General features: G+C 42.8%; 2 protein-coding genes across 3 annotated transcripts; both read left to right on the top strand.

The window, feature by feature from the left end:
* Window positions 1–499: 499 nt before the first annotated feature.
* LOC100695842 (calpain small subunit 1) lies at window positions 500–9,355 on the top strand. Its single transcript, XM_003448948.5, has 11 exons — window positions 500–658; window positions 1,993–2,051; window positions 2,135–2,171; window positions 2,599–2,691; window positions 6,467–6,524; window positions 6,653–6,717; window positions 6,869–6,937; window positions 7,035–7,113; window positions 7,443–7,559; window positions 8,157–8,215; window positions 9,028–9,355. Exons 2-11 carry the CDS (start codon window positions 2,005–2,007, stop codon window positions 9,052–9,054), a joined length of 651 nt encoding a protein of 216 aa, XP_003448996.1. The 5' UTR covers window positions 500–658; window positions 1,993–2,004; the 3' UTR covers window positions 9,055–9,355.
* A 1,437-nt stretch (window positions 9,356–10,792) lies between these two features.
* zgc:101731 (SNARE_SNAP25N and SNARE_SNAP23C domain-containing protein) lies at window positions 10,793–25,924 on the top strand. Of its 2 annotated transcripts, none has more exons than XM_019345177.2 (8): window positions 10,793–11,011; window positions 15,410–15,564; window positions 19,445–19,486; window positions 20,353–20,401; window positions 20,716–20,833; window positions 22,965–23,111; window positions 23,356–23,500; window positions 25,057–25,924. In XM_019345177.2, exons 2-8 carry the CDS (start codon window positions 15,481–15,483, stop codon window positions 25,120–25,122), a joined length of 651 nt encoding a protein of 216 aa, XP_019200722.1. In that variant the 5' UTR covers window positions 10,793–11,011; window positions 15,410–15,480; the 3' UTR covers window positions 25,123–25,924. The 2 variants fall into 2 exon arrangements, with proteins under 2 accessions (XP_019200722.1, XP_019200720.1); XM_019345175.2 differs by lacking the exon at window positions 20,716–20,833 and adding an exon at window positions 21,892–22,003 and having other exon boundaries at window positions 10,885–11,011.
* Window positions 25,925–26,415: the final 491 nt, after the last annotated feature.

Genomic DNA, 26,415 nt, shown 5'->3' with positions numbered 1-26,415 from the left:
CCTTCTGTGAGCTTGTCCAACATGATCTTTTCCTGAAAAGTTCCAGGTCTGAAGTCTGTGAGTCAAAAGAAATGCAGACAACAGATAGCAGGTTATCAGAGGATAATAACCCACCCACATCATGTCGAATATAAAAACATTAATGTGTTCATCTGCCCCGGGGACCATGTCCACAGCAACACTCAGGTAAGCTGTGGAGTTACACGATCCTCAGTTGGACCCAAAGTGTGTCAGGATAATATCCCCCACACCGTCACTCCACCAGCAGCCTGACGTGCGTTTACAGACGTCTGTGGAGATGCTTCCAAACTCGGATCATTGAAACTCATCACCACCAGCTAATATTTCCATCTTTTATTATCCACCTTTCTGCATGAACTGTGGCCGCAGGTGAGGTCTCTTCCGTTGGTGAGGAGTCATCTGACCTGTGGGCACCACCTATTATTTATTTGAACTCTAGAGGGCGCTAGGATCTGGCGGCCAGCCCTGGCGTGTGTGCGTGTGTTTGGGGAGGGGTTGATGACGCACTGAAAAAGAACGCTGCCAGTGGGCTCGCCCTGCAGTTCCTCCGTGTCCGTGTTCGTCTCCCCGCAGTCCGTGATCGTCTCTGTCGCCGGCTCCGCTGTCTCTGCCTCCGTCTGTCCTCAGCTGAACTTCTGTAAGTACCACAAAGCTCCTCTGTGTCCTGTGTGCTGGCTTTGCCTCAGCTGTGCAAAGTGTGTGCTCTGCAGAATTTTGCATGCTGTCCCACCCACCCGGTGGAAATTTACAAAACAAGGTTAAAGTGGAGAAAACAACCCAGCGCGGTCAGAACACGGAGGCATGTAAAGATTAGTGAGGGTGGGATAAGACAGTACCGACGGAACCTCCTCCCACCGCTGACCCTGTGCTTTATTTAAGAAAAATGGACAAGTGCCTGTGTGTGTGTGTGTGTGTGTGTGTGTGTGTGTGTGTGTGTGTGTGTCTGTGAACGTTACTAATATGTTTAGTACTCTTGTTTGAATTAATCAGTTTTAGCATCCAAATACACTTAAAGTACAAGTACTCAATCTGCATCATCGTTTAGTACATGACAAGTTACTACATGAATTACTGATTCATTAATATTTGATTATCGGTTATTTTGGTCAGATTACTCAGACAGGAAAATTGTGAATTCCCTTTAAAAAAGAAGAAAAGTGTCTTTTAAATTTGATTAATGAGCTGTTACATGAATTTGTCTGAGAAAGCTAATAAAGCAAATCCAGCGGTGGGAGGGATGCTGGGTTTAATGGAACGGGATGTCCTGAAAACTATTCCAGACACAATCATTTAATTTGAATAATTATTGTTGATTTTGGTGTTTTAATAATCTCTGAGAGCCAAAATGAGCTCAATGGATAATCTACATTTACTCATGAACTGCTCCAGCTTCAGATATAATAATAAGCACTGTGTCTTTGCAAGAGTCAGCAAAATAAGAAGTTACAAAAGCTTTAAAGTAGAAGTAGAATAACATAGAAATACTTGAGTGAAGTACAAGTACACTAAAATATTAGATCAGTAAAATGCTTGAGTACATGTACTTGGTTAGACTCCAGCACAGTCCTTATTCATAGTCTCATCGAGTTGTAATTGTAAGACTGACAGTGCTCCAGCAGCATTTCATGTCGAGTTCATATTCATATTTCAGGAGGGGTGGTGCCACCCTGTCTCCCCTCTCTGGACACGGCCCTGCCTCTGAATGCAGTCTGGAGCCTGATGTGTTAGATGAAAATATTTAAAGCATGTAGTTTAATGAATCAGTGTCTAGTACAGCACAGAGTATAAATTCAGCATAAATGGGATCAGTGTTTTTTTCTTCATGTGATTATTTCTCCATCAGGATGTTATAAGTATATAATATTATCATATTATTATTATTATAGTTATTATTATAGTTATTATCTATGACATCATACTGATCATAGAGTAGAAAAACTCTGTCAGCTTTAAGTCTTTGTTCTTTTTCAGATCGACGCCAAAATGTTTCTGGTGAAAGGAGTGATCGGGAGCATCATCAAATCTGTGACGTGAGCACACTTTTTCTCTCAGTTTCTACTCCAAGTATTTATGCTAAGCTAGGCTAACCGATCCTGTGATTTCGTCCCCACAGCGACGTCGACCCGTCTCAGTTCATGCCGTCAGACCCTGTAAGTACTCTGTGTAAAGTCTGTCCTAATGCAGCCCTTCAGATCCTCCCTCCAACATTTCTAATGAAAGCACAGATAGATTTGAGTCAGTGAGAAACGTGGTTGGTAGACACCCATCCGGGAAAAATAGATCCCAGATCAAATTTCTGGGCCCGGGATCTGTGCAGCACCTGGACGTCGATGAACGAGTTTTAATATTTAATGTAGCAGAAATAGAGATTTGTTTTTTTGTTCCTTTTTTTTCCACATATTGGATAACCCTGAGCTTATGTGCAGCTCCACTTGAACCTTGAACTGTGTAATTGAAGCGACGCCCTCTCAGTGGAAGATTTTATGTGCAAACAAACACACAAACTGTCCGAACGCAGTTGAAGGGAGGAATGTGTGTGAGTGTGTGCCCTAACAGAAGCTTCTTCTCTGTGCGCAGCCTCCTCCCCGCAGACCTCTGCAATTCGCTGAGGCCAATGAGAACGAAGAGGAGAAACAGTTTCGGAGGGTTTTCCAACAGCTGGCTGGAGATGTGAGTGCACGATATAATAATAATCCTGAATGCTGTTCTGCCTGTGTCACGATGTTCTTCTCTTTAAACCAGTTTGCATTATTGGGGGCGTGGCCTCTTTGGCTAAACCTTTAAAGTCACTGGTGTGTCTGCACAAAGATCAGCGCCACATGCCCCTTAAATCGGCTTGTTTTGGTGGGTACAAAGTGTGTTTAGGCTCGTCTGTATAGACTGAGTAACATTAGACACACAAACCTACCTATTTGTGTGCTCTGTGTTTGTGCTGCTGGTGCCTGTTTGGAGCTTTTTTCATAAGAATGGTGAAGGGGACATGTAGAGGGTTGGCATGACAGAGGAGGATGGTAGAGATGGAGGCAGATGCTCTGCTGTGACAACCCCAAATAGAAGACCTACAAAAACTGAAGGGTGAAGTATAACTAGTCAAGGTGAGAAAATGGGCAGGTGACCGGATAGACAGGATGAGGGTTGGAGTATGAAAGCAGGCAGACAGGTGTGGTGAGGTATGACGGCTCAGGTGAAACACAGACACTGACTGAGAGAGAGAGAGCGCCTACAGTGAAACTCAGTTTTGCTGTGCACAGCTGTATGTTTAGCATCTGTGCTAGCAGCATGCTATGATGCTCTGCTTGCAGTCAACCAGGAAGAACTCCTGTTCTGTGTGTTTTTACTGGCTTGTAAAGCTGTGAAGCAGCCTTGTTGACAGGGGTGTGGGAAAAAGTGGGACTTTCAGAGCTTGTTCTGTTTCTAAGTATCTCAGAACATTGTCGAAAGGCCTTTTCTGGATATCGGACCCTTAACATAAAAATAAAAAACTGTGTGCGCAGCCAAATGATCTCGAACCACCTCAGCAGCTCTGAAGTTTTCACAACTGTCAGTTTGCACATGTAAACTTCACCCGCCTGTTTTTGACCTGAGAAACGAGAAACTCCTGTAGCAGGGCGCGGCCGTACGCTCAAGTATCATCCCTCACAATAAGGACAGACATGTTTTCTGTGTGCTCTGCAGGTCGTATACAATAGAAGCATGTGTGTAAATGGTCGGGTGTGGTTTGCTTAATCTGGGCATGCATTTACACTAGAAAAATACTAAACGCACTTACAGTGCTTCCATCTTTATTGCTGACTAGAGGGTGCAGAAAACTACAATATCAGGAAACAATTGTGTGTCATGTAAATCTGCAGCCACAGAGTCCAAAGATAAAAACACAGAGCTGCAAATGAGGAGCTTTAAAGAGTCCTCAGTTTGGCCATCTCAGGAACACAACGGGAAGCCGATCAGAAGAATTCTGCCTTAAAGGCTGAAACCAGCTCCAACACAGCCTGAGATAAACAAGGATTCTCGTGATTGGCTCACTTAGATTTTGTCTTTGAGCCAAATCTGTTAGAAGGAACCAACCTTACAGTAGAGACGATGCCAACAACTCATTGTACTGTAATTACAGACCAGACCAGACTCTGTGTGGTTGGTTGTGTGTGAGTCTCCGAGTCATGTGGGCCCCTGACTGTAAACCGGGAGCAGATGTGCTTGGACGTTAAAGCTACAGGTTGAAATCGCTGCGTCTAAAACCACGCAGCACTGAGACGTCCTCGCACCATTACAGCCAATCAGGAATGATCGTTATTGGTCAGATGATGTCATTAAAAAGGCTCCAACAGCACAAACACAGTGCAGGTCAGGGACTCCAACTAGCAGATAGCTAGCAGCTACAGCCGCCTGTGTCGCCATCCACCTGTCAGAAGCCACGCCCCTAATAATGCACACTTTAAGCCTTAATATAGTTTAAATGGGTGAACTCTAAAAACATTCAGCCCCTGTACCTGAAGGGGAAATTATCTATGGAGACCAAAACCGTCAAACCAAAGAATCAAAGACGACTGTGTGAAGCTGGAGGAAACTGTAAATTATAACATCACTGACTTCAACGTGATGATGTGAAGAGTATTTCCTACTTTTTTATTGAAGCGAAAACGGAAACTTGTGTGTGTGTGTGTGTGTGTGTGTGTGTGTGTGTGTGTGTATTGGTGTGTTTCCAGCCACTGACCTCACCGTATCCATGTCAGAGAGCCTTAAATATGATTTGCAGGTTTGTAATTGAAGTTAGCGAGAGCAGAGAAACCTCCAGAGCTGTTGTTATTGTGCACTAGTGATTTTATAGATTGTCTTTAATGTGCTTCTTCCTGAACAGTCTACACTTCCACTCGGAGATGTGCTTTCTTTGGTTATCAGAAATTTGCTGTAGTATATCTTAGTTACAGTGGAGTGGCCTTGTAAGTGAAAGCTCCCTGGTTTGATTTTCTGGGAAGAGACACCATCCCTCTGGGACTGATTCAGGAAATGCCACCGGTGTAAAATTCTGCTAAATCAAACATGGAGCCGCGCTCGGTGAAAGGCCTGGTGAATAAGGGAGCAGCCAAAAGTCTTTTTTCCTGATTTTTAATTACAGCGTACGGTTCTGTCACATAACAGTGAACTCGTTCAGTGAGTCCTCTGACAAACATGTGGAAACTGCAGTTTGCTGCAGGGCGTGTTACACAGAGAACTCCCTCTCTGCATTCCTGCCATTGTCTGGCAGCGCCGCAGTCATGCTGTGTGTGTGCGTGTGTGTGTCTGTGTGTTTCTTTTACTCATCTGATGGGCGTGTGCACCAGTTAGACCAGAACACAGCCAGTTCTCGGCTAAACCAACAGCAGTAATAACTGCTGTGACAGAAGCTTGTAGTAAAGTATGCTCCTCCCATTTACCTCAGGTGGGTGAAGTCAGGAGGCCGTGAAAGGTGGAGTACTTTCTGGAAACTTCCTTTCACCTTCTATTAAAGGTAAAAAATTAAATTAAATTAAAAAAAAAAAAAAAAAGAGTTCCATCTCAGCAGCAGTTTAGTTTAGGATGTCTAAGGGGGGCCCATCGGGTGACCGGGGGGCTGATGCAGTGGATGCAGTGGATGCAGTGGATGCAGTGGATGGGTTTGCAAAGCATGAAAGAGGCAGAGAAGTTGAGAACAGGCCTGGTTTTATCTGAAGAGAAGGAAGAAATCAGACACAACTGTAATAAAGCCAGAAAGGAAAAGGAAGAAAGAATTTCCGTTATGAAGCTTAATGTTGGGCCCAGATGTGATGAACACCTGCAGCTTTGTCAGGCCTGCACGTCCACCTTATAAGGTCCAGTATACTTGCTGTAACACATACCAGGCCCACCTCGTTATCTTTGGCTCACAGAACACTTTTCAGTGCCATAACTGAGCCCAAAAATCTTCCTTCTTATTCAGTACAGAAGCCTCATATTTGTCACGCGTGGTTTGTTCGTACTTTTTTATATTTCTATGTAAATAGTGGAAAAATGAAGTAAAAAGAAGAAGGAAAGAGATTGAAGTGACTCAAGTGGCAGTGACTAAGAGTTTAGAGCTTCAGAGAAAGCTCGGGAAACATCACAACTCACTCCTGGTTGAACATTTGATTCGAAGTCAAGGTTTGTGAGCCGATCGGCCAGCATGTGAAAATAAATCGTTACCGTGGCCTTGGAGCCCAGCTCACAGCTACAGGGTTTGATCGCGTAAAGAAAAAAGGAGTTTTTGAGGAGACTTCTAACGCTGCTTCTCTGTGTTTTGGCTGCGTGTTGTTGGCAACAGTGACTGCAGTGAGTCAGACGCTGAAAAAAGATCGAAGAGCTTGGTTTGAGTCATTCTGTGATTGGCTGTGACTCACTCTGTTTTCAGGGGACTTCCTGTGTGGAGAACTCATACGCTCTGTGTGTGTGTGTGCGTGTGTGTTTGTGTTAACAGGACATGGAGGTGAGCCCCAATGAACTGATGAACATCTTGAATAAAGTGGTCTGCAAACGTGAGTCTGGTTTCCTTCTGCAGCTCTCACTAAACCATTCTTATTGTTATTTTCTAGTTTTTCGTGTGTGTTTGCAGTGAATTTGTATTTTAACTAAGCTGAACTAAAGTTGTGGATCTCTCGTTCAGATGGGAAGCTGAAGACCGACGGCTTCAGCAGTGAGTCCTGCAGGAGTATGGTTGCTGTGATGGATGTATCCTTCCATAAAAAATAGTGCAGACAGAACACACAGTAATCTCAGTGGCTGCAGAATTAGTAGCAGCAGATCAGAAAATCACCCGTCACGGTTCTCAGTGAGTTCTGCTTGTGTTGCTGAGTTTGACCTTTGACCTGGCTCCCATCAGAGTGACAGCACAGGAAAACTGGGCTTCCATGAGTTCAAGTACCTCTGGAATAACATCAAGAGATGGCAGGTCAGTTCACAGAGAGCAGCCGTGCAGACGGACTCTGATGGTTTCCACGCTGGTTTTATGTTTGTGTTGTTTATTATTTGTTGTGTCTTGTTTTCAGGGCATCTACGTTAACTATGACGCCGATCACTCAGGTGCGATCAACGCTAAGGAGCTGCCTGGTGCCTTTAAGGCTGCAGGTAAGAAATGCTGCTCTGTGTCTGCGTTTGTGTGAGCATGTATTCATTTACTTGTCGGGACCAAAATCCTGGTCCCGACAAGTTTGAAGGCATTTTTGAGACTCAAAATGTGGTTTTAGGGTCAGGGTCAGGCATTCGTTGATGGTTAGGGTTAGGGGAAGGGTCAGGCATTCGTTGATGGTTAGGGTTAGGGGAAGGGTCAGGCATTCGTTGATGGTTAGGGTTAGGGGAAGGGGCTGGGGAAAGCATTAGGTCAATGAGATGTCCCCACAAGGATATAAATATCGTGTGTGTGTGTGTGTGTGTGTGTGTGTGTGTGTATTTTGCAGGCTTCCCGCTGAATGACCAGCTCTACAATATGATTATCCGTCGCTATAGTGATGAGAACGGCGATATGGACTTTGACAATTTCATTGGCTGCCTGGTGCGACTGGACGCCATGTGCAGTGAGTCTCTCTTCACCCTCTGATTTCAGATGTGTGTGCTCTCGGCTGTCTGACCATCTTATTTTCAGCTTTACGTTTCTGAATACATGAAGTTTTTAAGTTTGTACAATGATGTGTTTAAGGTGTTTTCTGAATTCTCCTCACCTGTGAACAGCTGTACATGCTGTACGTGATGTGTTTGTCCTATGTTTTTGTCTTCTCTCTTATGCATAATAGAACTTGTTAGTGTATCTCCAGTGTGTTGCAGGGTGTGGTGAACCCATTTGCACGAGTCTATTCACAGAGGAGAAACAAACCCAGCCTCAGGGGGTCAAAGCTATTGTAGCTAGTGGACCAATCCCAAGCCCAGAGAAACAGGAGGCTGTGTTAAAGTTCAAATCTGTGCTATACCAAAACATGTGGATCCATCCACTGTGACAGTCCCTGGGAAACAAGGGACCAGCCTGAAGCACCTAGTTCATCTCTAACCCACACCAAACTCCCCTTCTCTCCTCATCCACCCAAGAAACAAAAAGCACAGAAAAAAAAATCTTTTTATCAAATCAAAATGCACAACCAGTCTGTGTGTGTGTGTGTGTGTGTGTGTGTGTTTTGCAGGAGCGTTCAAGACGCTGGATAAGGACAACAGCGGCACCATCGATTTGGACATCAAGGAGGTAAAACCCAGATTGGTTCACTTCAGAATATTTTCTAATTCTCTCGATTCTCAAGTTTAAACACTGAATGGACGAGTGTGGTAAAAGTAGGAACGCGTGTGACAGTTCACAGGGGAAAAGATCCAAACACAGCAGACGAGGGTTAAAGTCCAAAACTTTAAACAGATAATCAAATTCATCAAGGGGCAGGCAAGCAAAATGGGTGGGGGTCAGGTCAAAGGCCAAAGACGAGAACGAGATTAGAAATGCACAGAAACAAAAGTCTGAAGCAGGAAAAGAAAAGACGATTAATATTTTGAAATGACATGGAGCAGAAAAAAACAAAACAAAAGTGTACTGACTGGGAACCAAAGGAAAAAAAATAAATAAATACCAAAATGCCTTAAACCTGTCTTTTTTCTAATATCCACTAGGGGGCGACATTTCTTCTTCTTTCAGAAAAAGTAACAACTTCATTGATTGGTTTATGGTCTCAGTCCCTAGTTTCAAGTCTTATTGAGCAAAGCATCCTTTTGATTTTGTAATTCTGGCCTGATGATGTCCACAATGGACATCAAGTCCGACGGTGCACAGTCTCCCTCAGTTTCTCAGGCAGAAATGCTCAGCTCGAGGCTCAGTGAGCAGTAATGGCCACATCGTTCTTTTCTATACAGTCTTGTCTGGTTGGAAATGAATTTGAATCACACAGAAGTCTGTAGGAAAACATCGGTCAGCTTCTGGGGTGACAATCGGACTGAAACTATAAAACTGAGGAGGGCAGAGGACTGATTGTGGTCACGTGAAAACAATGACTGTCTCTTTCTTCCTCACAGTGGCTTCAGCTGACGATGTATTCGTGAGGCGATGGAGGGAAGCCTCTCCACAGCTTCTGTTCTCACCTCTCACACCTTGCACCTTCTCCTTCCTCTCACTCAACCCGCGATGCGCAGTTATCGTCTTCATCTCTGTAACGGGACCAAAACGCTGGCACTGAGCAGACACGAAGGGAAAGCTCGTGCTGCCGTTGCACTCTCCGGTGCTGCGGCATCTCTGTGTTAAAGATTTCTATTCTTTTGTCTCTTAATGAATTTTTATTAGGCTGAAAGTTTGATGAAACTGCCTCTGAATGTTTGAAAGAATAAACTGACACAGCTGACGCTACAGTTGTCCTTTTCTCTGAGTTTTCATGCACGCTTGGCCCTCGTTCATGCACGTGACTACATGTGATGTTACACTCATTCTTCTGATCAGGAATATTTTTTTACCGCATCAAATTTCAAAGCTAAACTTCAGCCTGCTGAGGTTCTTCTGCAGCCCCCGTACTTTAGTGGCACCTCTGCTCATCTCGCAAGTGAAAGATGAAATATTGCTTTCGTGTTTTCATTCATTCATTTTGACTTTTAAAGACACTTTAAAAGTTGAGCTTGATTCTTTCATCTGAATGTGAGATACGAGACGGGCTCAGAACCAAAACCTGACTTTGGAAAACTGTAAACGTTTTATGATCATTTTAAGCTAAGTTACAAAACCTGAGTTGAAATGTCCTTAGGCGGGGCTAGTAAAAGCGCTATACAAATACAGGCCATTTACCATTTACCAAATGTCCTTCAGAAAATGTGTTGAGGAATCCTAAAGGATTTTATTGTACAGAAACCAAAAGGATGATCGGCTTGTGGATCCTAATGGTGTAACTTATCCTGCAAGTTTAATCTGTATGATGCAAAACATTCAAAAGGTTTGATGTTTTCTCTTCAGCTTATTTGTTACCCATTGCAGTACCGTCAGAGCCCACCAGGGGGCTTCAGCCGCACACTTAGGATATTCAGTCCATACTCGGTCACACCAGGCATGAAAGGTTGTTAAAGAGAGGTTGAGAGCGCCTCTGCTTAAGCAAAAAGCTTAAGCAAAACTGTTTTTACAGTCTTCAACTTCAGTTTGAATTTGGTTGAAAAGTGGAGGGTCGGTCTCTGTCCTCGACACCTAAAGTCCGCACACCTCATTAGGACATGATGAATTTGATGTTCAGAGAAACACCATGTGACAAACACCACGTGATTGACATTTAAACAAATATAAACACTCTTTTGGTCAAGTTTAAAAATTATGTTTGTCAGTTTTACAAACATGTCATTTAAAAAAAGGTCAAATGTTTGAAACACCGCTCAAACGGCTGAACGTGATATACATGTCTGCCAAACTTTCACCTTTTAAACCAACTTCATCCCAGTTTTGGGCTTCAGCCATGTCCAATGTGCCAGTTAGACATCTTTTAGACCTGCAACAGCCAGATTTTCTAATGCTTTGTTCAGTGGATAAACGGATAAAGTTAAATCAAATGAGAAGAAAACCATCGCCATGACGTCATTAAGAGAGCATTAACACGTGGGGGGTAACGTGTTTGACAAACGCTGGAAAGATGCAGATTTCATGGCGGCAGCTTCAAAACAATCAAAGCAGGATTCAAACTGTTAACTATAAAAATATTTTTTTTGTAAAGTTTGCTAAACTGTCAGGATGCGAGCAGAGCTTCCTGCTGACCAGCGCTGAATACACATCCATCGTTTACCCTTAAACATGGCACTGGTTCCTCCACCTTCAGCTGCGTCCTTGTGGCGGAGAGAGGCGTTCAAGGCCGCTGCTCTCTGACGTCACACTCACGGAGAAAGTTTTGGTTGCTGTTTGTTGAGGGGCGGGGCCAGTGCGGAGGAGGGGAGCGGTGATGCTCAGGAGGAGTAACCGAGGAAGAGCAACAGGTTTCAGTGTGCTGATGGGTTCACGAGGACAGAGCACGAGCGTATGAAGAGGAGCCAGTGAAAGGTACGAGGAACGGGTTCTTATGGATGTTATCTCTGAAAAGAGGCAGCTTTAAAAAAAACTCTGTTTTTATTTCCAATGTAATAGTTGGTCATCAGACTGAACCCAGAGATGGGAAGTAACGAAGTAGAATTTCCAGGTATCTCTACTTAACTCGAGCGTTTATTTTTCTCGTTACTTTTTACTTTTACTCCTTACATTTTAAAACAGACCCGTTACTTTAGGTTCATTCATATTGTTTGTGCTCGGGGTTTAACAGGGCCGGTGTTTGAGATTAACTGGTGTCACAGGGTAAGTGGTGTCACAGGTTAACTGGTGTCACAGGTTAAGTGGTGTCAAAGGTTAAGTGGTGACGGTCAAACAGGCAATAAAAACTAAATATTTCATCTGTGACATTTGTGGGATTAATTCAAACAGACTCCGTCTTTTTGCTCTTGAACAATCAAATATTAAAAACTGTCGCGAGTGTACCTGGTGATATTCTCACCGCGATACGTCACCACGGCGATGTTCACGAGAATCCTGTCTTCGTTATCATCCCCATCACTGCAGTTTAATTCGTGTACACGTAAATGGAGTCAAGTGCCATAGCCTGTGACACACACCTGCACCTGGCTGTCACCACAGAAATGAACCAGAGGTAGCTACAAGTGGGGGCAAAAAACAGTAGAACAAAAGACAGCATGGTACCCGGATGTTTGATGTAAAAAAAATCCAAAGAGCATTTTCAAATTCAAATTCAAATTTTTATTTGTCACACACACACAACCATACACAGTATGACATGGGGTGAAATGCATGTAGCTGTGCAATGCCCGACCATTAAATGACAGTGGTTTTACAGTATTTACAATTTACAGGTTTACAATTTACAGGTTACTACAAAAATTTACAGTAAAAAATGTGCAAATAGCAGAAAGAGATTATAAAGATTATAAATTATAGGAAGTGTGCATAAAGAAAACCAGAGTGCGTGTGGTGATGTGATGTGTGGGAGAGTCCAGTCTTATAGTGATGTGTGTGGGAGAGTCCAGTCCTACACCTGGTTCAGGGCCCGAATAGCCTGGGGGAAGAAGCTCCTCCTCATTCTCTCTGTTTTGGCCTTAAGGGAGCAGAAGCGCTTCCCAGACCTCAACAGTGAGAAGAGTCCATTGTTGGGATGGGAGAGGTCCATCATAATAATTTTTGTGGTAAACCTGAGTGATATCAGTATATGAGGGAAGTAGCTGCTCAGAACAGGCTGTACCATGTGAAAAGTCTCCTTTCACCTAAATTTGATCCCAGGCTCATCTTCTAAAATAATTTTCTAATGTAGTCGTGAAAAAGATTTTGAATTGATATTAATGCTCTAAACTGACCAGAACAAACAGTAGAACTGAAGAAAAGAAGATTTGGCTTTAAATTGTGACACTTGCAGTGGGTTTAAGACAGATTTCAAGTTTTCTACAGATCCTGAAACTATCACACGACAATCTCATCTACTTAAAAAGTTATAAATGGTTAAAAATGTTGGGAATAATAATTAAAAAGCATTAAATTTCTGCCCGCCCCTGTCCTCTGAGGGCTGTTAAGTCAGAAATTATGAAGGTAAAGTCTTTCATGGCTTCATTAAACATGTTAAAGCTGATTGTGACGGGGTCAGGCGGGCAGCACTGATTTGTCATGGAATGAGCCAATATTTAAGGAGGAATAATTAGTTCAGTGTCGAAAACTGGCCAGAAAACACAGATTTTCAGACTCATCTAGAGCCCAGGACACAAACAGATTTACCACATGAAATTAGATTTGTGCTGAGTTTCAGTTTTTCAAAGTGGTAAAACAAATATTTAGACTCTTTAGTAAAATTCACAATGCCCCTTAAATAATAGTAAAACGTTGTAATATGAAAATATGGATCATAGTTATGGATTTGAGCTGGAGAAGATTTTAATGACTTGTACAGTGCTGGTTTCTTGATCCATAGTAATACTGTGTAGTACATTAATACATCATATTTTGGGAGGTGTGCCATGTGATGCCCCGCCCACTTTTGGGCACTCCAGAACATGCTACACAGGCTATGGCACTCATAATATTGAGTATTCACTCAATATTATGCCTGTGATTAGGAAGCAGTGCCAAAGCCTGCATGTTTGTGTGTGTTGGTCATTTGTGAATGAGAACAGTTTTGGTCTCTGGTCACTCTTAGCTAAGCGTGCTTCACTTTAACGTGACAGCTGGAGAAGATATTGGTGATGATAGTCAAGCTAAAGGAGGTGAATCTGTCACGTGTTACAGAAAATCCAGTTTACAGTGAACCTGATGAACATCAGCCTTTAAAAACCGAACAGAGTCGTTTTCTTCTCTGTTTTGTGTCACAGACAGAATACCTCTGTTTATTTTAGCAGTTTCATTTTGTAGACTAAAAGATTTATCAGTTTATGGCGCATAATATTTAATACTGATTTTTTTTATATCAAGTGCCTTCTCTTTTACTAAAGAGCATCGTGGCTCATTTTTTCTTTTCTTCTTTCTTGTTGTTCCTCTTCTTTATTCCAGCAGGTGGTGATTAGTGGTTAGGGCTAATTATGATGCTGCAGCCTGATCACACAAAGAGAAGTGTGTGTGTGTGTGTGTGTGTGTGTGTGTGTGTGAGGACTCAACACCTGGTTAGAAGCTGACATTGTGTGGACTCCTAATTACAGAGGAGGCAGTTGTTGTAAGAGTGACGACAGATTCGTTTTAGGCATTTGTAGCAGCCAGCTTCACTGCATTCACGCAAATACTGTAAAACTTTATACTAAAAATAAATGGTAAAGTAATAGTAACTAACCTGTACTTACTTTATACAAAGAAAAAATGGAGTGGATAAAAAAGTGGACTAGTTCTTTCATAGTGATTTTCGACTACTCCTTAACTACGAGCCACATTCTACACCTTAGGTGGTTTTTACCCATCCTTCACATATAAACAAAGGGAGCGCCACACTTTGAGCCAAACCCTCCTCTTTATGTCCCTTGTTTTATTATGTGGACATGATGGCAGGAGTGAGAGAGAGAGAGAGAGAGAGATGGGCTTGCTGCTCATTTTCTGCTGAATTTTAGTCGTTTTCTGAAGAGCCTACGTGGGAGTTGTGGTGGACACACTCTGCACTCTGGGGGTGATGGCGTCAAGACCGTGTATCCTGTCATCACAAGAATAACATCCAGTGAAAGAGGACAGAAATTCCTACCATTTCATATTTGAATGATGCATGCAGAGGGAATGATCTGAGCAGGAAACAACGGGAAAGCAGGTTAAAAAAATATTCTTCAGGCTCAGAGTGTGTGATGTCATCACTCTGCAGGGAAAACTTAAATTGGAGGCAGAAAACACAGATTCACATATATGGGCTTTGTTTTAGATGAAAATGATTTTGACTTGATGTTGATGCTCAGACCTGACCACAGAAGTAAGGCGTGCTTAAAAAAAGCATATTTAGAGTGGGCATAAAACTGATTTTAACAGCAGTTAAACCTGAAGACGTCGTGTGGACATCTCCCCTACTTAAAAAGTTATAAGAGCTCCAAAGGCTGAAAAAATAACTAAAAAGCACCCAGTTTCAGCCCACCCCTGTGCCCTCTAAGGGCCTGCATCTGTTAATATATAAGTGAGTAATGATTCTGATTCCCCCCCCTGGATTAACCGGAGGGGGTGGCTGGGGAAAGGGTGGTCTGGGTGTCTCTGCTCAGACCCGCGTGACTTGGACCTGGATCAGTAGCAGAAACTATGGATGGATTTAAGAAGAATGACGACAGGGACGAGAAGGAACCCGACAATGTGGTTCAGTGCTTTTTACTGGCACACATTAAATGACTTATTCAGACTAAGCTAACCTGAGAGTTCATCCTTTTTCCTGTTTGGCCATTTGAATTGCTTGTGGCTTTAGCTGAAGATGATTTTAGTGTGTTAGGGTCCTTAGTGTTTATGAAGAGCAGTGAATCACAAATAAGCTAGGCTTTAAGGCTGGAGGAAAAGAGCTAAGAGAGCTTGTTTTAGACAAGAGATGCTGCATCAAAGCCCGTGTTAGATAAAGAAGGATTATTCTGAACTGTGAATGTTGCAGAACTATTCTTTTAATAGGAAATGAGTATTATGGGTCCCCTTGACCTTGAAGTATCACGTTCATTGTGCAAAAGGCTGCTGTAACTGATGTTTTGAGTGCTAACTGGCTGATTGTTGACAGTTACAGTAACTGCCATTAAAACGAAACAGTCTGTTGGAACTAAAAGTAACTGCTTCTTAAAAAATAAATTTGATTATCCTGAAGCGTGTTTGTGTAAGTGAGAGCCTCTGCTGTGTGTCTGTCTGCCTGGCGTCTGTCTGCTCGAGTCTATTGTCAGTCAGGAAAAATAATCATGGTCTCACTCTCACCCTCTCCAGCTGTTAAAGCCACCTGATGCTGCAGTCTGATCCGCTCACCTGGGACTGAACACACACACACAAAAACACACATGGCTGCTAACGCACGTTCAGACCCGCCCATCCTCACAGAGCAGGAGGAGTTACAGAGAAGAGCCAATCAGGTCACAGATGAGGTAAGAGGATTACGATGGTAAATAAGTGTTTTATTAATTATTAACAACCACACTTAGAAATGGCCGTTTACTTGTTACCCTTGTATCCAGTGCACGTTAACCTGATAACAGCCGTTGGCTCACCTGTTGCCTAAAACCCGTCCTGTGATTTAAACCGTCAATGACGGTCCTTCACCGTTTTCGGTCTTAAGCTTTTCTCCCTGACTGAAAGAAGATTTTCGGTCTGCCTTTCATCTCAACACGTCCTTAGTTTCCTTTGCCGGGACAAAATATGTGCTGCAGACATGAAATATACTTCCCTCTGGAGTACTTTACTTACAAATTTGTGCAGTCTCAAAAAAAATGCCATAATTCATGTCCATGAGCATGAACAAATATTTTTGTTTTTCATGGCTGTCTCACGACCCGTCTGTAAATCCAGGAGCAGGAAGTCAACAAACTTGGCAACATAAATGAAGGTTTGGAGGAAAATGGAAGAGTTTGGACTTCTGGTTGTCTAAAAAACGATTTTGTCATTTATAAAAAGTGAAATAATTTCTTGATATCTTTTAAGCTCTTATCATTGACCTGATTTTACTGAACTTTTGTCCAAATGTAAAAAGTTATTACAGAAGAACTAAAGGACCAAACAAATTTGTTCTAGTTGTGTCTGTGTCTGTGTAGCACATGGCTAAAACACAACCATAACCAAGTATCATGTTTAGATTTAAGAACAATGACGAATAAAAAAAATAACACAGATGATGTGTGAATATCTGTGAAGTGTATAACTCGAACTGTGGTCTCTCTGTGGAGGTGAAAGCTCCACCAACCTCTAAATGTGGACACAGATTAGTTCGTATGAGACGGAACATCTGAAACATCAGGTTCAAGGGTATGAAATTCATTTCCAGAATCACAAATCAATAGATTAGACGTTTGGAGTATTTCACAGACTGCCGTGAAACAGCAGTGGGATTTAAGTGATTCTACTTAAAAATAATAATAATAATGATAATAATAATAATGGATTGGATTTATATAGCGCTTTTCAAGGGACCCAAAGCGCTTTACAATGCCATTATTCATTCACGCTCACATTCACACACTGGTGGAGGCAGCTACAGTTGTAGCCACAGCTGCCCTGGGGCAGACTGACAGAAGCGAGGCTGCCATATCGCACCATCGGCCCCTCTGGTCAACACCAGTAGGCGGTAGGGTAAGGTGTCTTGCCCAAGGACACAACGACCAGGACAGAAAGGCCGGGGATCGAACCGGCGACCTTCCGGTTACAGGTGCGCTTCTCAAATAAAAAATGTATTTTTTTTTTTTATATAGTGAACTTTATCAGGGATGCCAAATATTTTGTTTCAGTGCAGACCACCATATGTTGAGCAAAAACTGCAAAGAAAGAGGGGCTATAATACACTTCTCACTGGATTTTGCTTAAGGAAACATTATGTTGCAAGTCATTAATAATGAATCAGACTCCATACCATGACCAGTTATGGAGTATGGAGCGCTGTACTGAGCCTGGGCTATCTTTGGGCTTTAGGCTGGCTTCAGAAAAAGAAAAAGTTTGAATAATACATACAGAGAAAAACTCAACAATCATATGACCCCCTATGAGCAAGCACTTTGGTGACAGTGGGAAGGAAAAACTCCCTTTTAACAGGAAGAAACCTCCAGCAGAACCAGGCTCAGGCCATAAAAAGACATGGATAAAAGACATGCTGTGGAAGAGAGCCAGAGATTAATAACAAGTATGATTCAGCAGAGAGGTCTATTAACACAAAGTGAGTGGAGAAGAAACACCCAGTGCATCATGGGAATCCCCCAGCAGCCTACACCTATTGCAGCATAACTAAGGGAGGATTCAGGGTCACCTGGTCCAGCCCTAACTATATGCTTTAGCAAAAAGGAAAGTTTGAAGCCTAATCTTGAAAGTAGAGATAGTTTTCAACAGTTACCTCAAGGAGCATTTTGTTGCACGACCTTACAATCCTACACCATATCATCATGACTACAGGTAAGAGTCCCCTTGAGCAAACTGAATTCCCAATTCCAGATGTTATAGCTCCTCCCCCTTTAAGGCCATCTTCCCTTTCTTCTGACTGGCTGCTCCTGTAAACAGAAAACGAGATGACCATATTGCGCCATATCCACTTGTCCCTTGTCTGCAGTAGAAAAACGATGCGAAACTAAGCGAAGCCTGAATGTTTGGCTCATGGGAATTATGCAGACTCATCTTCTCCTTTGACACTTTTGCCATGTTTAATATGAACATGGTTTTACATGTGCGTTACCCTTCAGCTAACTCGGCCTAAAGAACGGATCATGAAAGTTTTAGACCAGAACAATGCAGTCGGGTATTTCCTTTGCCAACAAATTGTTGAAGCTAGCGAGGAGTGGAGAAAAATACAATCTAACAGTGGTTATATGGACAGGAGTGAGTCACAACAGCATCCTCAGCTTATACCCCGGAGAGCGTGTCACACTCTGTGTGTCAGTCACAGAAACCTAATCAGGATCATTATAATTAGACCATCTCAGCAATACAACAAAGAATTCATAATAAACAAACTGGCAAGAAGAGTGACGCAAACTACTACACAACCTGCTGAGCCACAGAGGACACAGCCCTGCCTGAGGGGAGGGCCTCTTCAAGGGCACCTGGCTCACCTGGTTGCCTTGGAGACATCTGGTCTCCAAGTGCAACCGTCTGGCACAGATGAGCTCATACATTCAGTGGGGATGGTGTTAAACACACACACACGCACACACACGCGCACACACACACACACACACACACACACACACACTCCCTGGTGTTTAAAGGCTACTGCAGGTCAGGGACATTTGTCACCTCATCATCCCATCAGTGGGGAAATCCCAGAGGACTGACATGATATTTACACAACACACACACACCTACACTCACCTACACACACACACACATACATCTACACACACACAGGTAGGGGTAGATAAACAGGCAGTGAGCAGTTTCTTTGCATGACTGATGTAGACTGTATCCTCCTATAATAACTCCATAATGACGCAAAGACAATTTTGATTGAAAGTTAAAAGTTCCTTTATGTGTCACCCTTTACATTTGGAGCTGAAACTATGATATATTCCACAGTACTGATGCTCAGAGATGGTTAATGAACAATAGTGAGGAACAAGAACAACTTGTAGCTTTAGATTTTCACACTTGGAGCAGGTGTAAAATGAGTTTGACTGCATTTTCGAACAGAGCTTAAATGTGTTTTTACACACTTGAGCCTAATATTAAAATGTATAATGTTAGCTTACTACCAGCCGCTGTCATTGTTCAGCTGATGATAAGGAATTGCATCAGTATCTGGTATAACAGAGGACGAGGTCCATCTCGCCCCTGTGGGCGGCCTTTTTTTCTTATCCTTCAAGCTCGGGTGCCCTACCAGAGGCCTGGGAGGTTGAGGTTCCTGCATAGTGTGTGTTTAAGGTGGTGATCCACACCACTGACAGGACCATTAAGACCGCCCTCCCCACTCTGCAGGACAGCTACATGAAACAATTCGCCTGCATCGTCTGCAGAATGAGGAGAAGCTTCTGACCTCAGACCATCACACTGTTAAATCAGACTTAAAGACCTCCAATACTCAGAGTCACTCTTGCACTTCTGTTATTGTTGCACCGATTTTTATGTTGGTTTGGATGCATTTAATGTATTTCTTTTACTAACGTGTAGCTGCACAGGTGCATTTAAAGAGTTCTACGTTATACAAAACTATAACTGTTTGTATAACTAAGAACAAAATTAAAGCTACAAAAATAACTTCATGAGAACGCAGTTCACAAGTTCATGTAAAGTTTTGAATCTTAAATACTGAAGCAGTGATTTTGTGTCTTTCAGTCGCTGGAGAGCACACGGCGGATGGTTCAGTTGGTTGAGGAGGTACAGACACACACACACACACACACACAGACACACACACTCTCTCTCTCTCTCTCTCTCTCTCTCTCTCTCTCTCTCTTGTTTTCATATCTTAGTGAAGACATCTAATTGACATCATGCTTTCCCTAGCCTCTTAGCCTAACCATCAAAAATGAATGCCTAAACCTAATCATAACTGTAACGCTGACACTAAAACCACATTCTGACTCTCAAAAATATCTTCAAACTCGTGGGGACGGGAATTTTGTCCCCATAAGTGAATGCTGGTCCCCACAAGTATAGTACCATGCCAGCTCTCTGCCCACACAAAGAAACAAAGAACCCCACAGTGATGGAGTGATGAACCTCACCGTGAACTTCATCATCATCATCTGTAAATTAGCCTCCTGTGTTTCCGCTGTTGTTTTCCACACGAGGAAATGGCCAGAGATCCATGGCAGAATGACTCTAACAAAGACGGATGCAGTGTTATGATTAAGTTTAAGCTCCTGGAAAATGATTTTGGATGAACGACGGCTGGAAGAGCAGAACAGTGAGGAAAGCAGGAAAGGAAGTTTTTTCATTAGTCTATAATGCACAGCATTCATATCAAGTCCTTATACGTTCTTTTTCCATAACCGCCGTGTGTTTATTTTTAGTCATTGTGATAAGGATCGAGGTCATGTGATCTTACTGCAGATAAACAGATTAAGCAGTCTTACCTTGTTGGCTTTTTACCATAAATCTAAAACAGAGAGAGTTTAAAGAAGTGAGGAGGAGCTCAGGTCTTCAAATTGATTTCCATATCTGAAATAAAAACCTGTTTGGAAACGATGCGTCGCTGGGGTTCCTGTCAGTAACAGGGTTTTATGTGCTCCCTCCTCCAGAGTAAAGATGTTGGGATCAGGACTGTGGTGATGTTGGATGAACAAGGAGGTAAACAGGTTTTACTTGGCTTACATGTAAAGAATTGTCTTGACCATAAAATTTGAAATTTGCTGTTTTGTTCTCAGAAATTTGTGTTTATTCTTAAATTTGCCAATGTTTTAAGTTTTTTCTCATAATTTAGCCTTTTTTTTGTAGAGTGTTTCTTTTCATGTAAATCTTACTCTTTGTTTGTGTAAATTTGCTGGTCCCTGATTTGAGTTTTGATTTGGAAGGCTTGCCAGTACTCATTGTGTAAACATGCCCATCTCTGTATTGATCTCTGCTCCTGCTGTGGCAACACCATAAAACTCCCGTTCTAACAGAGCAGTTGGAGCGCATTGAGGAGGGTATGGACTCCATCAACAGGGACATGAGAGAGGCAGAGAAGAATCTGACAGACATGGCGCAGTGCTGTGGCCTTTGTATCTGGCCACTCAGGAAGTAGGTCCAGGAATCTGCGTCTTTATCCAAACGGGCCCTAAAAAGCCCCGTACTGGTGCCCAGTTCCATTAAATGTGTTGCAGTGTTTATCAAATGTGATTAGATTATCAGACTCCTTCAGCAATGATAATTGTAATCAATCGTCATCATCATCATAATCAGGGGCTTAAATCACTCGATAAGCCATCTTTGAGTGAATGATGTCACTCTCTGCTCGTTTCCTTTTGCCCAAATGTTAGACTCAAAGTTTTTTTTAACAACAAGGATTCTGCTCATCTCTTTTAATTGATCCATTAAGAAGAAAATAATGCCAAAAGACAAAGAAAAAAACAACTTCTGCAGGGTTTTACTAAAAAATGTTCTGTGAATCAAGATCTGAATGATATATATGAACAAACTATTCTGTAAAAGCCTTCAGGTGTAAATAACCACATGTTTGGTGTTTCTGAAGTAGAGATTTTTGGCTTGAAGGATCAGAAAAATCTAATTAATAGACAAAGGCCTGTAAAAATGAACTCGATATAACGGATAAACTCTGCATCTCTTGCATTTGATGTCAATGTTTACAGCAGAACGGTGACAATGACGAGTCTAACTGCATGTGACTAAATATACCTAAATTTGCATTTAGAAGACACATTTTATTCCTTAAAATCTTCTTTAAAAGAAGCACAGATGCAGAAACATCCTTCGTAGATCGTAGCCCGAGAGAAGAAAACAGAATGGAAGTGGGCACCGAGGTCAAAGGTCATCGGCTTATAACTTTGCACCGTTCGGTCCAGTGTGCTGGTAGTATTTAGCGCAGCGTGATGGCGTTCTGTTTTGCTTCTGAGTTCCTTCACGTTAGTTTCTGGTGGCTGGTTTTTCAGTTCATCTGTGCAGCCGCTTTGAAATACTTTGTGATTTTTTTCTTTTTTTTTTGCTTTTATTCCACCTCCCTCCTCCTCCCTCCTCCTCTCTTCTCCCTCCATTCTTCCCGTTACTTTCAACCTCATATCCTGCTTTCTTTCACCTTTGCTCTTCCTTCCTTCATCCTGCTCCGCCGCATCCTCTCATAGAGCAGTTGGAGCGAGTAGAGGAGGGCTTGGATCAGATCAACTCTGATATGAAGGAGGCAGAGAAAAATCTGACTGACCTGGGCAAGTGCTGTGGTCTCTGCTCCTGTGATAAGTAGGTGGAGGTGTGTGTGCCGTGTGTGTGAGTGTGTGTTTGTCTGTAAACATTATTCTGAGGTAAGTATACAAGATGTAGTCATAAAATTATGGAAATCTATTTGTAAAAACCAAAACTATACCTGATTCACAGCCCTGGGTCACGTTTACTGCAGCGGCTTCACCACAAACCTCAGATTTATACAAAAGGCACTTTTCCACCATATCAAGGTGATCCATCAGCTCGGTCCTGTTATTATAATATTAAATATATATATATTAATAGAGTTGAATTCATCCAGTAAGGTCAGGCTGCAGCATTCAAACACCATCACAATCAGCAGCCATCTTATTCACCAATTTTTTCTTGCGATTTCACATTTTCAGGGCTCGGCGTTGGTGTTATGACTGCTGCCATGTTGGTTTTTGGTACCAGAAGTGACCATATTTGTAGTTTTTGGCACTTCTGCGCCCAGATGTTACTCACAAAGAGAGAAAACCAAACGTAGCAGGAAGGCTAAGTTCTTCTTAACGAAACCACTGTGAAGTGCAGATCTAAATCTGTTATAGTTCTTGGTCTTTATGGGCGGAGACCCCAAACGCACGGATCAGGATGATCCCCAGGTGATACCAGTGAGCACTGGAGGTAAAATAGATGTTTCCAGTAAGGTGCTTTAATGTACAGTGTGATGCTGACAAAGAGCAAATAGCCTCCTGAGAGTTAAACACGAGAAGACTCTCCAGATGTGGTTCATTAGTTGCTTTTAGCTTTTTCTGCTGGCTTGCTTTGCTGCTCTGACTTTAGCTAGAGTAGTCCAGCGCCTTGTTTGTCGTGTTTTATGGTATAAATGGACCCTTGGTGTACCCGTACTGTAGCTGCAGGAGCAGTATGGTTACGCTGTGGTTCTCACGTTTCACATTTAACAGACTTCACTCAATAAAATCGACATCCATGTGGTCATTGTGTCTTTCTCTTCCAGACTAAAGGCTTTTGAGGAGAGTGGGGCATACAAGGCAGTTTGGGGCGGAGCCTCAAGCCAGGATGGCGTTGTATCCAATCAGCCGCCGCCGTCTCGGGTCGTGGATGAGAGAGAGCAGATGATTATGAGTGGAGGATACATACGAAGGTAGGGAGAGAGTGACACAGAGTTTAGTGGAGTGTGTTATTGTGTGAGCTGAGAGACGGCAGCTGCATACACGGTGTGTGTGTGTCTGAGTGTGTGTGTGTGTGTGTGTTTGCTCTTCTTTACAGCAGACTGACATCTAATACTTAAGCCATCACACACAGGCAGCTGGTCAAACACAGACACAAAAACTTGCACACATCTTTGCAGCGTTAATGTTTTCCTGCTTTATTCCCGCCCGTGTCAGGGTGACCGGCGACGCCCGCGAGGATGAGATGGAGGAGAACCTGGCTCATGTGGGCAGCATCGTGGGAAACCTGAAGAGCATGGCCCTGGACATTGGCAACGAGCTGGAAACACAGAATTCCCAGATCGACCGCATACAGGGCAAGGTACCGCTGTCCTGCATGTCGGAGACCTCAGTGTGGACCAATCAAATAAAATTCATTTGACCAGACTCCGTTAAATGTAACAATTTAAGGGCGCTGGTTTAGCTCACTGGGATGAACGGGCGACCATATGCCGGGTTTGAATCCGACCTGCAGCCTTTGCCGCATGCCTTCCCCTCTGCTTTCCTGTTACTCTTTACTATATCACTCAAATAAAGCCAAATAAAGAGTAATAATTTACATTGTACTCATGTAAGAAAATTATGTGGAAAATGTACATGTAGCTAAAATAGTCGATGATTACTTACAAGACTCTCAGAGCACCTTGTAATAAACTCAGGTAGGGATTCTGAAGAGTAGGAGGCCAAGGAAGACATTAAGCTCTTAACTCCCACCAGGTCAGGGTTAGAGCTGGATTTTGTTTTAGCCACATGATGAATAGACACATTTTACAAAACTGGAGGATTTTACATGAAAGCTTTTCCTTTGACATGTTCTAGACAGGTGAAACTCTGTGAAAACAGCCACACCTAGAACATGCCAGCAAACCTCAGACTCCTGTATCTGGTTAGGCATCCAGTTCTCCAAGAACCCAGTTAAAAAAATAGCATGGAGCTCATGTAAAAGACAGCGTGGTATAGAGAAGAAGCAAAGCAGTGGTGAAATCATCAAAAACAGTCAAACAAAAGGGCGATAGCTTCTCAAGACTATACTTGAATAAAAGCAACTGAAAATAGGTTCATCTTCAAAGTTGATTTCACAGGTTCTTATGTAGGAGGGCAGACTATTCCAGAGTCTGGAAGCAATGAGAGCAAAGGCCTGGTCACCGTTAGGGGAGAAGGGGAGAATTCCCAGAAGTTGTTGGGATTGATGATCTCTGTGATATGGAGGCAAAATAGGCAGTTAACAGACCTGAGAAGACATAAACAGGAGTGACGTGCTGTCTTTTCTTTGTACCAGTTAAAAGTCAAGCTGCTGTACTTTGAACCATGTGAAATAGAGAGTGAGAGTGGAATTAGGCAATCTTATATACAGAGTTGCAGTAGACCAGCTGAGAGGTAGGTAAGGGGTGGATAGCTGTTTCCAGATCCTTTAATCAGACGGAAGACGGAGTTCGTGAGTTTCACACTGATCTTTCTGGGATCTTAGTAAGGAGAGAAAAGGGGAATTATGGCAGTTCATCTCAGGCTTGTTGTGCCCAGAGAGGGAGATGAATGAAATCAGTAATGTGACTTTTTACCTGACAGAAGCAGTATGTGCTCTTCCCTTTGAGTCAGAGATGAAAGCAGCACAGGAACTTGTGCTAACAGCACTAAAGCTAAGAATTCTTGTCTATGAACAGTTCCTTCTGAGCACGAGGTGTTTGATTATATTCACCCTACTGTGTGTTGCTGGACTGTAGAGCTTGCCGAGCCTTTTTTGGAAGGCCTTCCTTTGATTATCCAGTGCAGTTAAGCAAACCTGAAAGTGAAAGATAGATGGAGAGCACAGCTGTTTGTGCCTGCCTACCACATTCTTGTTAACACTTCCTTGTTCTTTCTTTTTCCCATCCTCTGCAGGCTAATCTCAACGTAACCCGAATCAGCGCTGCCAACCAGAAGGCTACCAACCTCATGAAACGATAGAAGTGCTCCTCCAGTCTTTTTCTATTAAACTGTGCTTTTGCGTGCCGTGCCAATATGCTGACCCTGTTATTTTAAACCTCCCATTACTCACTTTTGACAGTGAAATGTGCTGTAAAACTCATCTAGAGGCCGTAAGTCCATTATTTTTAGTAGTGGGTTTAAAGTGGAGCTCTTTATTCCGTAACCCATATTTTAACATTCGTGTTCGTTCCCCAAATATCCTAATAGAAAGTCGTAGTTTTGTTTATTTGTATAAAATGTGACCTATGATTATTATAAGTCAGTTTGCAATGCAATGTTCGCTCTGTATTGCCCCTCAGCGTGGCCTCCTTTAGCTCTTGGGAACCTTTAATGGTCCCTGTGGGAAAAAATTGGGTCACTCCAGCAGCACCATCACTGCCAGCAGTAGCAGTAGAGAGCACAATCACACAAATACGTCAATATGTGTGAAGAGCGGCTGTCCCTGCTGTGGTGTTATGAAACATGAGCCCATACGTCGCCTTTTCCATCTCCTGGACGGACAGGGGAACAACGGCATCTGTGCAGCAAAATATTCTGAAAAGCAACCAGTCCAGTCCCAAATTACACAACCCTCTTCTTCCACTTTCTCCAAAATCTGCCACTGTGGATGAAACACGTATGTGACGGCGCCCTCTGTCGGCCCAGCCGGGTATTGCCCAGAAGAAGGAAATACGTATTTCCCCACAATGGAGGATCTCTGGTGACACCAAGCGGACGCAAGCGGAACATGCATTCTTCCCGGCCTCTCCCATCTTCCTTCTGTCTCCATGTTGATAGAAAATGGTGGTGACACCAAGTGACGTTGTTGCTGATTTTACGACCCTGTCTCTCAGTCGTGCACCTCAAAGGTTTGCTGACAATGCCAAAAGTCACCATATCCTAAATGATTTCTACTCTGTGTCTGTGTTTGTAATGTTAGCCAATCAGGGAGATCTTTAAGTAAACTATGCTGTACTTTTATTAGCTGCTAGGTGTGAAGTCGTTCATTGGGTAATTTGGGGGATTTAGAAGCTGTTTTTTGTTTAATTATGTACTGATGAGTAATATTGTACAAAACATGGAAGTGTAGATGATGCTGACCTATGTTGACCTAAAAAGGGCCTTCATGTGCGTAACTACAAGGTAACTACTACAGCTGAGGATCACTTGTGTGTGTTTGCTACGATAAAATGTTAAAATATGAACGTAATGAATAAAAAAATGTGCGCAGGAATATGGCGTACGTGGTTTTGGGACTAATTAATTATGTGAGGGGGGAGGAGGGGCTGTGAG

The sequence above is a fragment of the Oreochromis niloticus genome, linkage group LG14 (genome assembly GCF_001858045.2).
Source record: "Oreochromis niloticus isolate F11D_XX linkage group LG14, O_niloticus_UMD_NMBU, whole genome shotgun sequence".
Classification (NCBI taxonomy): Eukaryota; Metazoa; Chordata; class Actinopteri; order Cichliformes; family Cichlidae; genus Oreochromis; species Oreochromis niloticus.
Note: the sequence above shows the minus strand (reverse complement) of the source record. Positions and strands in the feature narration are given on the sequence as shown.